Source organism: Sapajus apella, unplaced genomic scaffold (assembly GCF_009761245.1).
Source record: "Sapajus apella isolate SASKATOON/1434 unplaced genomic scaffold, GSC_monkey_1.0 scaffold171, whole genome shotgun sequence".
Lineage (NCBI taxonomy): Eukaryota > Metazoa > Chordata > Mammalia > Primates > Cebidae > Sapajus > Sapajus apella.
The window spans coordinates 1,738,222-1,753,894 of NW_022437111.1; the positions used below are offsets into that span (position 1 = coordinate 1,738,222).

General features: G+C 37.0%; 1 protein-coding gene across 4 annotated transcripts in view; it reads left to right on the plus strand.

Moving 5' to 3' along the window:
* Positions 1-15,673, plus strand: part of IQCB1 (IQ motif containing B1) — an 82,730-nt gene that overhangs the window by 24,876 nt on the left and 42,181 nt on the right. For all 4 annotated transcript variants that reach the window (XM_032267696.1, XM_032267693.1, XM_032267694.1 and 1 more), the window contains 2 exons: positions 496-589; positions 2,032-2,131. In XM_032267696.1, coding sequence (XP_032123587.1) covers positions 496-589; positions 2,032-2,131 — 194 coding nt within the window. The remainder of the gene's footprint in view (positions 1-495; positions 590-2,031; positions 2,132-15,673) is intronic.

Sequence of the window (15,673 nt, forward strand, 5' to 3'; positions counted from 1 at the left end):
AACTGGAACTGAAATACACTATCAATAATCCCTCTCATGCTGACATCTACATTTGAATATTGCAGTTGTTTGCATCCTGGTTGCATAACCAAATCAGCCAACTAACTTTGTGCAAATACAGATATCCAGCCTTTGCCTTTGGAGATTCAAATTCAGTACATTTGAACTGAAGCTTGTCCATAGATGTATTTAAAAAGCTCAACAAGTGATTCTGATGCATAGCAAGTATTAAGAAATCCTATTGTATCAACTTGTAGTCCTTACACTACTTACATGGTTTTATTTTATCTGGATAACAACCATTTCTAGTAGATATTACTATCCTGTAACCATAAGTTTTACAATTAAGAAACTAAAGGCAACAAAATCATGTTCCTCATAAATAGCTAAGTTAGATCCAGAAACTGTATCCTCTAACTCCCCAGAGAGAAGTCTTCTTAAAAAAAAAAAAAAAAAATGATAGAAAAGTAAACTGGGCTTATCTTTTATGTTAAGGCTGAAGAAAAAGGTGAATTACTACACTTTTTCCACATTGTGACTGATTCTCTCTTCTGGCTTGTGGGAGGCCATATTGAACTTATTCAGAATGGTAAGAGAAAAGATGTTAATGTAACTAATAGCTATTGTAGAGTCAACTGCTAACAGTTTGATCTTTTTTTTCCAAAAATAAATGCCACATTAACTATATAGACAACCACACTGAAATGAAACCATGTTGAAATAAGCTTACAATTTTTTTAGAATGGATATTCCAATTTTACACAGCCAACGTCGACAATAGCTTTTTCTGTTTAGCAAATCTAAGATAAAGATAAATTATACTTTGAATAGTTTATTCCTGAAAATAACTTTTAAGTTTAAAAGATTGCAGTGTTTTAGACCTACTGTGAGAGAAATCCCTACATTCAGGGTGGATATGATTTAACTCATATAACCTAATTATCCAAGTAAGTGTAAGCTTTTATTTAATGAGCTTTTAGCGAACTTGGAAGTTACAGGATATTTTTGTTTACATTGAGAAACACAAACATGATAAGTTTTGTATTGTGTTTTCTTAAGACTGAGAAAATAATTCTTAGTGACATTGATGGCACTCTTTTTACTCTTGAAAAATTTCATCTAATATAGATGTAACACTATAAGAATTTTTTTAAGAAATACTTGAACTGAAATTTTACTTTTAGCTTTTCTCCCTAGATTCATTCATGCACATAATTTAGAGAGTCAAGTAGTCCCGTAAGGATCATTAAAACACACAGACAATCCCTGGCCCTCATGCCTACTCCATTTCCCATTTTCCAAAGGCAACTACTTTCAGTTAGTATAACTAATACCTTTGGTAGTTATGCTCAGTTATTGAGCATACAATGGAATGGAAACTGACATTTATTAGAAACATTCCCTGTTCTAGGACATTTTACATTAGCTCATGTGAGAGCTATTATTTCTAGTTTTACCAATGAAGAAATGAAGAAACAGTTTCTAAAAGGTTAAGCAACTTGTATAACCATCCAATGCTAAATCATTATAACTGACTGCTTAGAGCTTAAAGATTACGAATCAATAAAAGGAAATTTTTGTAGTTAATGTATTCATTATTATATAAAACAATGTGTCACAAAATTAAATTTTTTAAGGATGTAAGCAACCAATTATAGTCATCTGTGCCATTTCCATCCCCTTATAGTCTGTCTTTGCAAGAAATTTGTTTTTATTCACTGAAATTCATTGATAGGAAAAAAGATTCAGATTTAGGATATGTTATTTTCGATTTAAAGAGAGATAACAATAGACTTTTAGCTTAGTATTTATGCCTGTTCTCTGACTATATTCATAAAAATGGAATGACTTATTTATGTCTATTTAAAATTACCATGAATTTTACATCTTAAAATTTCCTTTATTGTAGAGTATACAAAGTCAGAAAGTTTAGCAGAAATGGTCTGCTTTGATTTGGTTTGAAAAGAACAAAATCTTCCTTTGTTATCATAAAATTTTTGTGTTAATCTTTTTTTTTTTCTTTTCCTTTAGTACTACAGAGTGATCATTTCTTACACTTACTGCAAGCTGACAATGTCCAAATAGGATCTGCAGTCTTGATGATGCTACAGAATATACTACAGATCAACAGGTGACATGGATTTATAAAATGTTACTGATTTTTTTATTTTTTTAATCAGAAGGATTACCAATTTTATTCTAATTTTACTAAAATTGATTGCATGTGATTTGTATATAATGCTTAAGCTCCATCACCATTGTCTTTCAGAAAAAAAAATTAATATAAAATACTACAAAAGACTGGAAATTTATTATCAAATTGATACCTTATCCAAGAGCTTAAGAAAGTTTTAGCACATATCTCAGCCTTAAAAAAGAGAATTAATGCGATACGTGAAGAAAAATATTGAGATCACAACAAAAAATGTTTAATCACATTTATTTAATAAGCTTCAAGCTTGGTATTTTTATAGATGGTCAAGAAGGGTGTAAAAGAAGCAACTGACAGGGGGATCGGGGCGTGGGGGGGAAAGATAGCCGACTAGGAACAGCTCAGGATTACAGCTCCCAGTGAAAGTGCAGAGGCTGAGTGGACGCTGCATTTCCAGACGGATTTTTATTGCCCACAGACCAGGAGATTCCCAGGCGGAGGAGCCCCACAGGTCACCAGCGCGGCTGTTTCAGCCTGCAAGGCTGTTTTGGCCTGCACAGCTGCTTTGCCCGCGCCCTGGCACGGCGGTTCTCCATACAAAAGACACTGGTCCGGGTGCCCTCTTAGCTGGCAATAGGAGCCCTGAGACGGCAGAGTTGCCCATTCATCTGAAATACTGAGCCAGGCCAGGAGATTCCTAGGCAAAAAAAATGCCAGGAATCTCAATGCCGCTGTTTCAACCGGCTCAGTGAGTCGCGGCACGGGAGATCCCAGCGCCTTTTCAACAGGGAGAGAGTCGACCCTCCAACAACAACAACAACAAAAAACTCTTGAGTCAGGGAGCCAGGTGATCAGGTTCGGCTGGTCCCACCCCACCCCCACAAAAAAAAAAAAAAAAAACAGTAATTGAAAACTCTCTGTTGAGAGTTTCACAGCAAGCACAGCTGAACCCGGGACGGTCCGGCTCTGTGGGGGAGGGGCGTCCACCATTACTGAGACACTCCACCACTACGGAGGCAGTCTGACCATCGCTGAGACAGCCCACCATTGCTGAGGCAACCCACCGTTGCTGAGACAACCTGCCACTACTCAGAGAGTCCACCATAACAGAGGCCGGCCACCATTGCCAAGGCAGTTCTAACTACACCCATATAAACAGGACTGCAGGGAAGATCACACGGCAGCTGGCGGAGCCCACAGCAGCTCAGCAAAGCCTCTGCAGGCAGACAGTGACTAGGCTGCCTCCTCGCTGGGCAGGGCAGCCCTGAAAGAAAAAAAAAAAAAGGCAGCAGCACAACGGAAACTCATAAATAAAGCCCTAACTCCCTGGAACACAGCACCTGTGGGGGAGGGGGTGAAAGGGAATTTATGAGTTCTGCTGCAGCAGACCTAAACGTACCTGCCCAGCAACTCTGAATGAACAACAGCGCTCACAGCTCAAGACTTGAGCTCCAATAAAGGACAGACTATCTCCTGAAGCAGCTCCCTGACCCCAGTATATCCAAAGAGTCACCTCACAAAGGAGAGAACAGACTGACATTTGGCGGGCATCCTTCTGGGGCAAAGATAGCAGAAGAGGAAACTGGCAGCAACCTTTACTGTTCTGCAGCTGCTACAGGTGATGCCCCAGCAAACAGGGTCTGGAGTGGACCTCAGCAGTCCTACAGCAGAGGGGCCAGAGTGTTAGAAGGAAAGCTAAGAAAAAGAAGTAACTTCAGCATCCACAAACTGGAAGTTCACTCAGAAACCCAATCTGAAAGTCAGTAACTACAAAGACAACAGGTGGATAAACCTACAAAGGGGGAAGAAACCAGCACAAAAATGATGAAAACACCCAAAACCAGAACACCTCTCCTCCTAAAAGGGATCACAACTCCTCACCAGCAAGGGAACAAGGCTGGATGGAGAAGGAGTGTGATGAAATGACAGAATCAGACTTCAGAAGGTGGGTAATAAGAAACTACTATGAGCTAAAATAACATGTTCTAACCCAATGCAAAGAAACTAAAACCTTGAAAAAAGATTTCACGAAATGCTAACGAGAATGGACAACATAGAGAGGAATATAAGTTAATTGATCGAGCAGAAAAACACAACACGAGAACTTCGTGAAACATGCACAAGTTTCAACAGCCCAATTGACCAAGCAGAAGAAAGGATATCAGAGGTCGAAGATCAACTCAATGAAATAAAACGAGAAGGCAAGAATGGAAAAAAGGGTAAAAAGGAATGAACAAAGTCTCCAAGAAATGTGGGACTATGTGAAAAGACCTAATCTACGTCTGATAGGTGTACCTGAATGTGACGAAGAGAATGAATCCAAGGTGGAAAATACTCTTCAGGATATTATCCAGGAAAACTTCCCTAACCTAGCAAGACAGGCCAATATTCAAGTCCAGGAAATACAGAGAACACCACAAAGATATTCCTCAAGAAGAGCAACCCCAAGGCACATAATCATCAGATTCACCAGGGTTGAAATGAAGGAGAAAATCCTAAATGCAGCCAGAGAGAAAGGCCAGGATACCCACAAAGGGAAGCCCATCAGACTCACAGCAGATCTCTCAGCAGAAACCCTACAAGCCAGAAGAGAGTGGGGGCCAATATTAAACATCCTTAAAGAAAAGAACTTTCAACCCAGAATCTCCTATCCAGCCAAACTAAACTTCATAAGTGAAGGAAAAATAAAATCCTTTACAAACAAGCAAATACTCAGAGATTTCATCACCACCAGACCTGCTTTACAAGAGCTCCTGAAAGAGACTCTACACTTATAAAGGAACAACCAGTACCAGCTACTCCAAAAACATACCAAATGGTAAAGAGCATCAACACAATCAAGAATCTGCATCAACGAACAAAAGAGCCAGCTAGCATCAAAATGGCAGTATCAAATTCACACATAACAATATTATTCCTAAATGTAAATAGACTAAATGCCCCAATCAAAAGACATAGACTGGCAAATTGGATAAAAAGCCAAAACCCATCAGTGTGCTGTATCCAGGAAACCGATCTCACATGCAAGGATACACAAAGGCTCAAAATAAAGGGATGGAGAAAGATTTACCAAGCAAATGGAGAGCAAAAAAAAGCAGGAGTTGCAATTCTCATCTCTGATAAAATAAACTTTAAAGCAACGAAGATCAAAAGAGGCAAAGAAGGACATTACATAATGGTAAAAGGATCAATGCAACAAGAAGAGCTAACGATCCTAAATATATACGCACCCAATACAGGAGCACCCAGATACATAAGGCAAGTTCTTAATGACTTACAAAGAGATTTAGACTCCCACACAATAATAGTGGGAGACTTTAACACACCATACACCATTGTCTATATTAGACAGATGAACAAGACAGAAAATTAACAAGGATACCCAGGACCTGAACTCAGACCTGGACCAAGCAAACCTAATAGATGTTTACAGAACTCTCCACTCCAAATCCACAGAATATACATTCTTCTCAGCACCACATCACACCTACTCTAAAATTGACCACATAATTGGAAATAAATCACTCCTCAGCAAATGCAAAAGAACGGAAATCATAACAAACAGTCTCTCAGACCATACTGCAATTGAATTAGAACTCAGAATGCAGAAACTAACTCAGAACCGCACAGCTTCATGGAAACTGAACAACTTGCTCTTGAATGTTGACTGGATAAACAATGAAATGAAGGCAGAAATAAAGATGTTCTTTGAAACCAACGAGAACGAAGGCACAACATACCAAAATCTCTGGGACACATTTAATAGCCGGATTAATAAAAAAGAAAAGAGAATAACCAAATTGATGCAATAAAAAACGATAAAGGGGATATCACCACAGATTCCACAGAAATTCAAACCATCATCAGAGATTATTACAGACAACTCTATGCACATAAACTAGTAAACCTGGAAGAAATGGATAAATTCCTGGATGCTTGCCTCCTCCCAAGCCTAAACCAGGAAGAAGTTGAAACCCTGAATAGACCAATATCAAGGTCTGAAGTTGAGGCAGCTATTAAGAGCCTACCACCCAAAAAAAGCCCAGGTCCAGATGGGTTCACAGCTGAATTCTACCAGACGTACAAAGAGGAGCTGGTACCATTCCTTCTGAAACTATTCCAAATAATCCAAAAAGAGGGAATCCTTCCCAAATCATTTTATGAGACAAACATCATCCTGATACCAAAACCCGGCAGAGACTCAACAAGAAAAGAAAACTTCAGGCCAATATCCATGATGAACATAGATGCAAAAATCTTCAATAAAATACTGGCAAGCTGACTGCAACAGCACATCAAAAAGCTTATCCACCATGATCATGCAGGCTTCATCCCAGGATGCAAGGCTGGTTCAACATATGCAAGTCTATAAACGTAATTCACCACATAAACAGAAGCAAAGACAAAAACCACATGATTATCTCAATTGATGCAGAGAAGGCCTTTGACAAAATTCAACAGCCCTTTATGCTAAAAACCCTCAATAAACTAGGTATTGATGGAACGTATCTCAAAATAATAAAAGCTATTTACGACAAACCAACAGCCGATATCATACTGAATGGGCAAAAACTGGAAGCATTCCCTTTGAAATCTGCCACTAGACAAGGATGCCCTCTCTCACCACTCCTATTCAATATACTACTGGAAGTTCTAGCCAGAGAAATCAGGCAAGAAAAATATTCAAATAGGAAAGGAGGAAGTCAAATTGTCTCTATCTGCAGATGACATGATTGTATATCTAGAAGACCCCATCGTCTCAGCCCAAAATCTCCTGAAACTGATAAGCAACTTCAGCAAAGTCTCAGGATACAAAATCAATGTGCGAAAATCACAAGCATTCCTATACACCAATAACACTTAAAGGCAGCCACATCAAGAATGAACTGCCATTCACAATTCCTACAAAGAGAATAAAATACCTAGGAATACAACTAACAAGGAACGTAAAGGACCTCTTCAAGGAGAACTACAAGCCACTGCTCAACAAAATAAGAGAGGACACAAACAGATGGAGAAACATTCCATGTTCATGGTTAGGAAGAATCGATATTGTGAAAATGGCCATACTGCCCAAAGTAATGTACAGATTCAACGCTATTCCCATCAAGCTACCAATGACCTTCTTCACAGAACTGGAAAAAACCACCTTAAACTTCATAGGGAACCAAAAGAGAGCCCGCATAGCCAAGTCAGTTCTAAGCAAAAAGAACAAAGCAGGAGGCATCACACTGCCGGACTTCAAACTATACTACAAGGCTACAGTAATCAAAACAGCGTGTTACTGGTACCAAAACAGAGATATAGGCCAATGGAACAGAACAGAGGCCTCGGAAGAAACACAACATATCTACAACCATCCGATCTTTGACAAACCTGAAAAAAACAAGCAATGGGGAAAGGATTCCCTGTTTAATAAATGGTGTTGGGAAAACTGGCTAGCCATGTGCAGAAAGCAGAAACTGGACCCCTTCCTGACAGCTTACACTAAAATTAACTCCAGATGGATTAAAGACTTAAACTTAAGACCTAACACCATAAAAACCCTAGAAGAAATCTAGGCAAAACCATTCAGGACATAGGCATAGTCAAGGACTTCATGACCAAAACACCAAAAGCATTGGCAACAAAAGCCAAAATAGACAAATGGGACCTAATCAAACTCCACAGCTTCTGCATGGCAAAAGAAACAGTCATTAGAGTGAATCGGCAACCAACAGATTGGGAAAAAATTTTTGCAGTCTACCCATCTGACAAAGGGTTGATATCTAGAATTTACAAAGAACTAAAACAGATCTACAAGAGAAAAAAACAAACAAGCCCATTCAAAAGTGGGCGAAGGATATGAACAGACACTTTACAAAAGAAGACATACATGAGGCCAACAAACATATGGAAAAAATGCTCATCATCACTAGTCATTAGAGAAATGCAAATCAAAACTACATTGGGATACCATCTCACAGCAGTTAGAATGGCGATCATTGAAAAATGCTGGAGAGGATGTGGAGAAATAGGAACACTTTTACACTGTTGGTGGGAGTATAAATTAGTTCAACCATTGTGGAAGACAGTGTGGCGATTACTTAAGGACCTAGAAATAGAAATTCCATTTGACCCAGCAATCCCATTACTGGGTATACATCCAAAGGATTATAAATCGTTCTACTATAAGGACACGTGCACACGAATGTTCATTGCAGCACTGTTGACAATAGCAAAGACCTGGAACCAACCCAAATGCCCATCGATGATAGACTGGACAGGGAAAATGTGGTACATATAGACCATGGAATATTCTGCAGCCATCAAAAATGATGAGTTTGTGTCCTTTGTAGGGACATGGATGAACCTGGAAACCATCATTCTCAGCAAACTGACAGAAGAGCAGAAGATCAAACACCAGATGTTCTCACTCATAGGCAGGTGTTGAACAATGAGAACACATGGACACAGGGAGGGGAGCACTACACACTGGGGTCTGGTGGGGGGATATAGGGGAGGGACCGGGGGGTGGGGAAGTGGGGAGAGATAGCATGAGGAGAAATGCCAGGTATAGGTGAAGGGGAAGAAGGCAGCAAATCACACTGCCATGTGTGTACCTATGCAAAAATCTTGCATGTTCTTCACATGTACCCCAAAACCTAAAATGTAATAAATAAAAAAAATTTTCTTTAAATTTTTAAAAAAAGCAACTGACAATTATTCAGATTAAAATGGAAGAGCAGAGTATGCACAATTGAAATAATTCATTCTTTTAGTTTACTATGAATTTATTATGCAGCTGCTATATCTGTCATTGCAGTTACAGAGTTGATTAAGTTATAAACCTTGCCTTCAAAGAGCTTACAATAGAATGGAAAAGACAGACACACAGACATCATTATATCATAATACACTAAGTTACAATGTTAAGGGTGAGCATAAGTGTTAAAGGACCTTCTCTCCCAAACTGAGGGGAGATGCTTCCTGGAGAAGGTAATATCTGAGATGAAACTTCAAGGATGATATATTGGCCAGGGAGGAAAAGGAGTAAGAAAAAGCAGTATTTCCAGGCAACATAAGCAAAAGCACAGAGATAAGAAACAACATGCTGAGGATGAAAAGTAGGTACAAATTCATCGTTAGGATTTAAAGTTCTATTTAGGGAGGTGGCTAGCAAGCTCAGTTGAGATTCCAAGTCATGAATTTATATGCTGTGTTAAGTAAACGAAGTCTTATCCTATAGGCCACGGGACCATTGAAGATTTTTAAAGTAGATGAAAGTCATCAGATTACATTTCAGTTTTGTCACTCTGGTGATTATATAAAGGAAAGATTATGAGGAAGAAAACTCTAGACAAAAAAGGCAATCATACTAATCCAAGTGAAGTAATTAAATCTTGTCCTTGGGCATTGGTACCTGGGAAATGAAGTTTTTAAAATAATGAATTATATATAATTATCAGGACTTTACTTCTACTTCTGATCAAGATGGAATAGTAGGGATGGATTTATTCTCCCACTTGAAAAAAAGGACAAAAGCATGAAACATAATTTTTTGAGAAACTGGACATCAGTCAGTGAAAGAAAGTAAGCCCAGAGAAAAAGGAATAAACGAGGTGAATCTTAGAATTGCTCTATCAGTATTGAGAGAGTTTCCAGGTTAAAGTATATGGAGAGGCATCCCAGCCAACTTGAATTGAAGCCATCTCACAATCTGGAGAGAACAAGATGGCTAGAGTTCACAATACAGAATACTAAAGAAGAGACCTATACACACAGAGAACCCCAGAGATCTGCAGAGGGTATCCTTCAAGTATTAAGTAGAGTACTGATCTGCACATATATGTAAAGAACTACCCAATGCCAGGGAAAACAATAATCCCAAAGGATTAATAGGAACAGTGCAAGGAGCTCACACAGGGCCAGAAATAGTGCCTGTTTCCAGCAGCCAAACTGGAAAGCTTAAACAGTGGCTCATAAAGAGTGGGTCATTGGATAGAATGTTCAGGAAGGTTTTACTCCAGTTGTGAGGAATAATTAGCATTAGAATGAGCACTATTTCAGATCATAAAAGCAAGACCCTAAAGGGTCAAACTGTTTCAAGTAACTTAACTGCATATGGTTATTGAACCTGCCTTTATTTGAAAATCTTTTTTTATTGTAGGTTATTCAAAGGTAGGAAGTTCACTAGAAATGGTTATGCTTTCATTTGGCTTTAAAAAGGATGAGAAAAATCTCACTTGTGCCATCACAGAATATTTGCTTTGATGACTTGTTTTTTCTTTTTCTTTGTTACTACAAAATGACCATTTGTTACAGTTACTTCAAATTGATAGATTCTACAGTTATGACTGTGCTACAAAATATACTACAATTCAACAGGTGATTTCATTTTACTGGCACTTTTTTTTTTTTTTTTTTTTCTGATCAGCCATAACAAGATAAAATTCACAGTATCTTGCATGGGCATGCAAATAAATAAGAAAACAGGATCTAAAATAAGAAGAATTAGTTAATCAAGATTGATACATATGTTGGAATTAACAGGCAAGGATACCAGTTATTATAACCATATTCCACATATTCAAAAAGTTTAACAGAGACATATAAGACTCAAGGTGAACTTCTAGAGATGAAATCTACAATATCTGAGATGAAAAATACACTGGATGGGATTAACAGCAGATTAACACTGCAGATTAGTGAACTTTAAGGCCACTTAGTAGAAACTATCCAAAATGAAACAAAAAAGAAAGAAGAAAAGGAAAAAAACGCATATCAATGAACTGTGGAACAACTTTGAGCAACCTTACATAGGTGTAATCAGAGTATGTAAAGTAGGCAGTAGGGTCAGAAAAAAAGTTTGAAGCTGATCATTTACCAAATTTGATGAAAACTGTAAACTTACAGATTCAAAACGGTCATCAAACCCCAAGGACAATAAATATGAAGAAAATTCCACATGGAGGCACATCATAATCAAAATGCTCAAACCAGTGATAAAGAGAAAATCTTAAAAGCAACCAGAGATGAAAAAACATTATAGAGAAATAGAGATAAGGATGACAGCAACTTTCTTATCAGACAAGTAAAAAAACAGTTGAATACTAAAAAAGAAACTGTCAAACTAGAATTTTATACTCAGCAGAAAAGTATTCAAAAGCAAAGACGAAATACTTCTTCAGAAATCGCCAGCAGACCGACACTACAAGAAATATTTAAGGAAGTCCTTCTGCCAGAAGGAAAATTCATCTACACAAAGAAATAAAGAGTATCAGAAATGGTGATTACATAAACATATAAGATTGTTTTTCTTATATTATTTTAATATATCTATATTTGCCCCTACAAAAATAATAATGTATTTGAGAAACATGCAGAAGTAGAATGTATTCCAACAAAGGCATGAAGGCTGGGAGGAGATAAATGGAAGCATACTAGGCCAGGCGCGGTGGCTCAAGCCTGTAATCCCAGCACTTTGGGAGGCCGAGGCGGGTGGATCACGAGGTCAAGAGATCGAGACCATCCTGGTCAACATGGTGAAACCCCGTCTCTACTAAAAATACAAAAAGTTAGCTGGGCATGGTGGCGCATGCCTGTAATCCCAGCTACTCAGGAGGCTGAGGCAGGAGAATTGCCTGAACCCAGGAGGCGGAGGTTGCGGTGAGCCGAGATCGCACCATTGCACTCCAGCCTGGGTAACATGAGTGAAACTCCGTCTCAAAAAAAAAAAAAAAAAATGGAAGCATACTGATGTGGGGCTCTTATACTATACAAGATGTGGTATAATATCACTGTGATAAGTGATGAGACTGTGATACATTGATACATACTTTGCCTCAAAGCAATGAAGAAAATAGCAAAACAAAGAATTTACAGCTTATAAGCCAACAAAGGCAATACAAATGAATCATTAAGAAATATGCAATCCAGAAGAAGACAGTAAAAAAAAAGAACAAAGGAGAAACAAAGCCAAGTGGTAGATTTGAACCTATCTATATTAGATATAAATGTTGAAAAACTATAGTTAAAAGACAGATTGACAGATTGGATTTAAAAAGTACAAGCCTGCTACATGCTGTCTACCAGAAATGCACCTTAAATATAAAGACACAAATAGGTTAAAAGTAACGGGATGGAACAAGATACACCATGCGTATACTACAGAAAGTTGAAGTACCTGTATTAGTATCAGATTAAGTTACAGAACAAAGAATATTACTAGTGCTAAAGAAGGTTATTTCATAATCATAAGAAAGTCAGTTCATCAAGAGGATGTGTTTATTGACCTAATAAAGTTTTAAGATATACTAACAAAAATTGACAAGAACGGCAAGGAGAAATAAATCCTCAATTAGAGCAAAAGATGTTAATATACCTCTTTTGATAATTAATAGAGTAAGTAGACAAAAAATTAGTATGTCCACAGAAGATTTGAACAGTAATATCAACCAATTTGACCTAATTGACATTTTAAAAACATTCTATCAAACAGTAGCAGAATACATCTTCTTTTCAAATGCAGATGGAACATTTACAGAGAAGGATGCATATTCTGGGCCATAAAAAAGTCCCAAGAAACATAAAGGAGACCGGGCACGGTGACTCACTCCTGTAATCTCAGCAGTTTGGGAGGCCGAGGTGAGCAGATTGCTTAAGTCCAGGAGTTTGAGACCAGTTTAGGCAACATGGCAAAACCCCAGCTCTACAAAAAGTACAAAAATTAGCCAGGCATGTTGGCACGTGCCTCTAGTCCCAGCTACTTGGGATGCTGAGATGGGAGAGTCACTTGAGCCCAGGAGGCAGAGATTGAAGTGACTTGAGATCATGTCACTGCACCCCAGCCTGGGTGACAGAGTGAGACTGTGTCTCAAAAAAAAAGAAAAAAGAAATGTAAAAGGATTTCAGTTATACAAAGTATGTTCTCTGGCCTCAATGGAGTTAAGTTGGAAATTGATACCAAGAAGATCTCTATAAAGTCCCTAGATATGTGGGAAATAATAACATTCATCCAAATAACTCATAAGACAAAGAAGAAATGAAAAGTGAAATTAGACATTATTTTTAAGTGAATGGAAACAAAAACACAACATGAGAATTTCTGGGGAAATTCTTAATGGAATCAGAATAACACTTAGGGGAAATTTTATATCACTAACGTCTATGTATTAGAAACGAAGAAAAATCTCAAATCATTGACCTCAGCTTTCCCCTGTATTAAAGTAGGGGAAAAAAGGGAAATTAAACTCTAAGCAGAAGAAAGAAAATGGTAAAGTTTGAGAAGAAATCAGTAAAATAGTAAGCAAAAGTAATAGACAAACCATGCACTGGTTCTTTGAGAAAATTGAAGTTGTTTGGGAAAACAAATTAAACCATAAACTGGTTCTTTGAGGAGAAGAAGAAACCTGTAGCAAGACTAATACAGAAAGGAAAAGAAAGAATACAAATGACCAATCTCAGGAATTAGAGAGGTAACATCACAAGAGTCTACAGATACTAAAAATATCACAAGGGAATAATATGAAAAACTTTATGCTCACAAATTCAGCAACTTAGATGAAATGGACAAATTTATTGAAAGACACAAACTACCAAAATTTACTCAAGAAGCAATAGATAACCCAAATATAGTCTAGATAGCTATAAAGAAAACTTCAATTTGTAGCTAAAAACTCTCCCACAAAGGGAACTCCAAGTCTGGATAGCTTTTTCACTAGTAAATTCTATTAGGCACTTCTGGAAGAAATAATAATCTTAAGCAAACTTTTCTAGAAAATGAAAAAGGAGGAAATACTTTTCAGCTCATTCTATGAGGTCACCATTATCCTGATACCAAAACAAAGCAAAGACATAAGAAAACTACTCATCAGTATACTCATAAACGTAGATACAAGTGTTCTGAACAAAATTTTAATGTCAAATGCAACAATATATTAAAAAGTTAATACATCATTAATAAGTCTGGTTTATCCTGGGATTTAGGGCTGGTTTCATATTCTAAAGTCAATCATTGTAACTTAAGTTAACAAGCTAAAAATGAAAAAAAAAAAAAAAAAAAAAAAGAAAAAAAAAAAAAAATTTTCTAAAAAATAATCTATCTTCTCCTAATTTTATTATTAAAAAAAAAAAAAAAAGCCTCTCAGCAAAGTTGTAATAAAAGGGAAGTTTCTCAGAAAACAAATCAGTTGTTAACTGGGGATAGAATAATAGGGAAGACAAAGGAGGAACTACAGTGAAATACAAGGAAGCTTTGTGGGGTGATGGATATATTCATTTTCTGGTTTTATGTTGGTGAAACATGTCAAACTGATGCAAGTATACGCTTTACATATGTGCAGTTTGTTATATATCAATTATGTTTTTAAAAAGCTATTAAAAACAAAAATTATGAGGACTTGGTGAAAGTTTTGATATGAGGTAGATAAAATAAAATGTGCAGTCAGGTATGATACTAAGCTTTCTATATTGATTAGACAGACTGTGGTATGTTGAATATATAAGGAGTTGGTTTTGTGAGACAGATGATGAATTCAATGTTGGTTATGTTGTGTATAGGTAGTTTAACAGTCAGTAAAAGTATCTATATAAAGACTTATACACCAATGTCCATTGAGGTTTATTTGTAATAACCAAGGACTAGCAATAACTCAAATGTTCATTAGGTGAATAAGTAAACTGACTTCTGCAAGAGATCTGGACTAGAGTTACAGATTTACAAATCAGCTTATACATGGTAGTGAAAAACATGACAGAAGACAAGATCAGTAGGAAGTATGAATAGAGAGAAAAGAAATGGCTTGAAAACAGAGTCTTGGCGAATAACCTTTTAGTGTTATACTGGGGAAGTGGAGTCCATAAAGACAAATGAGAAAGAATGCTCAGAAAAGTATGGGTGGAAGGTAGAGGGGAGACCAGAACTTTGTATTACAGAAGCTGAATAGGTAAAGAGTATCAGATACAAACAAGTCTAGGAAAATAATCACATATAATATATATGTGACTTGACATTTGGAGGTTATACTGATGAAATGAACTTATCAAAGATAATATAGTGAAATAGTAAAAAAATGAAAACCAGATGTAGTGGTTTGAGAAATGAGAAGTGAGGTAGTGGTGACAGAGAATTTTGGATTAAAAGAGAAGCAGAGAGATAAGATGGTAGTTAGTGGTATAGAGAGGATGTCTTTAAGATTAGGAAGTTGAAGAGCATCTAAAAGCATTTAAACTAGCATATTAACATTATAGCACAAACTCACAAACTCTTGGTAGGATATGGAGTAAAGATGTGACCAGATTGGGATAGAGATATCTGTGGAAGGCTTTCTGAGATGAGCATATTTTTTATCTGAGTTTTGAATGGTGTGAAAACATTGACTGATGGGAAAGGGTGACCATCCTAGGCATAGGGAATACTATTTAAAAGACAAAGTGGCACAGAAGTAGATGTCAGAGATTCTCACATATTTTTATTGGGTAACTTTATAAAGTCTTTCAACCTAAAGATTTTTACATTTAAGGTATCTTGCTGATCACTTT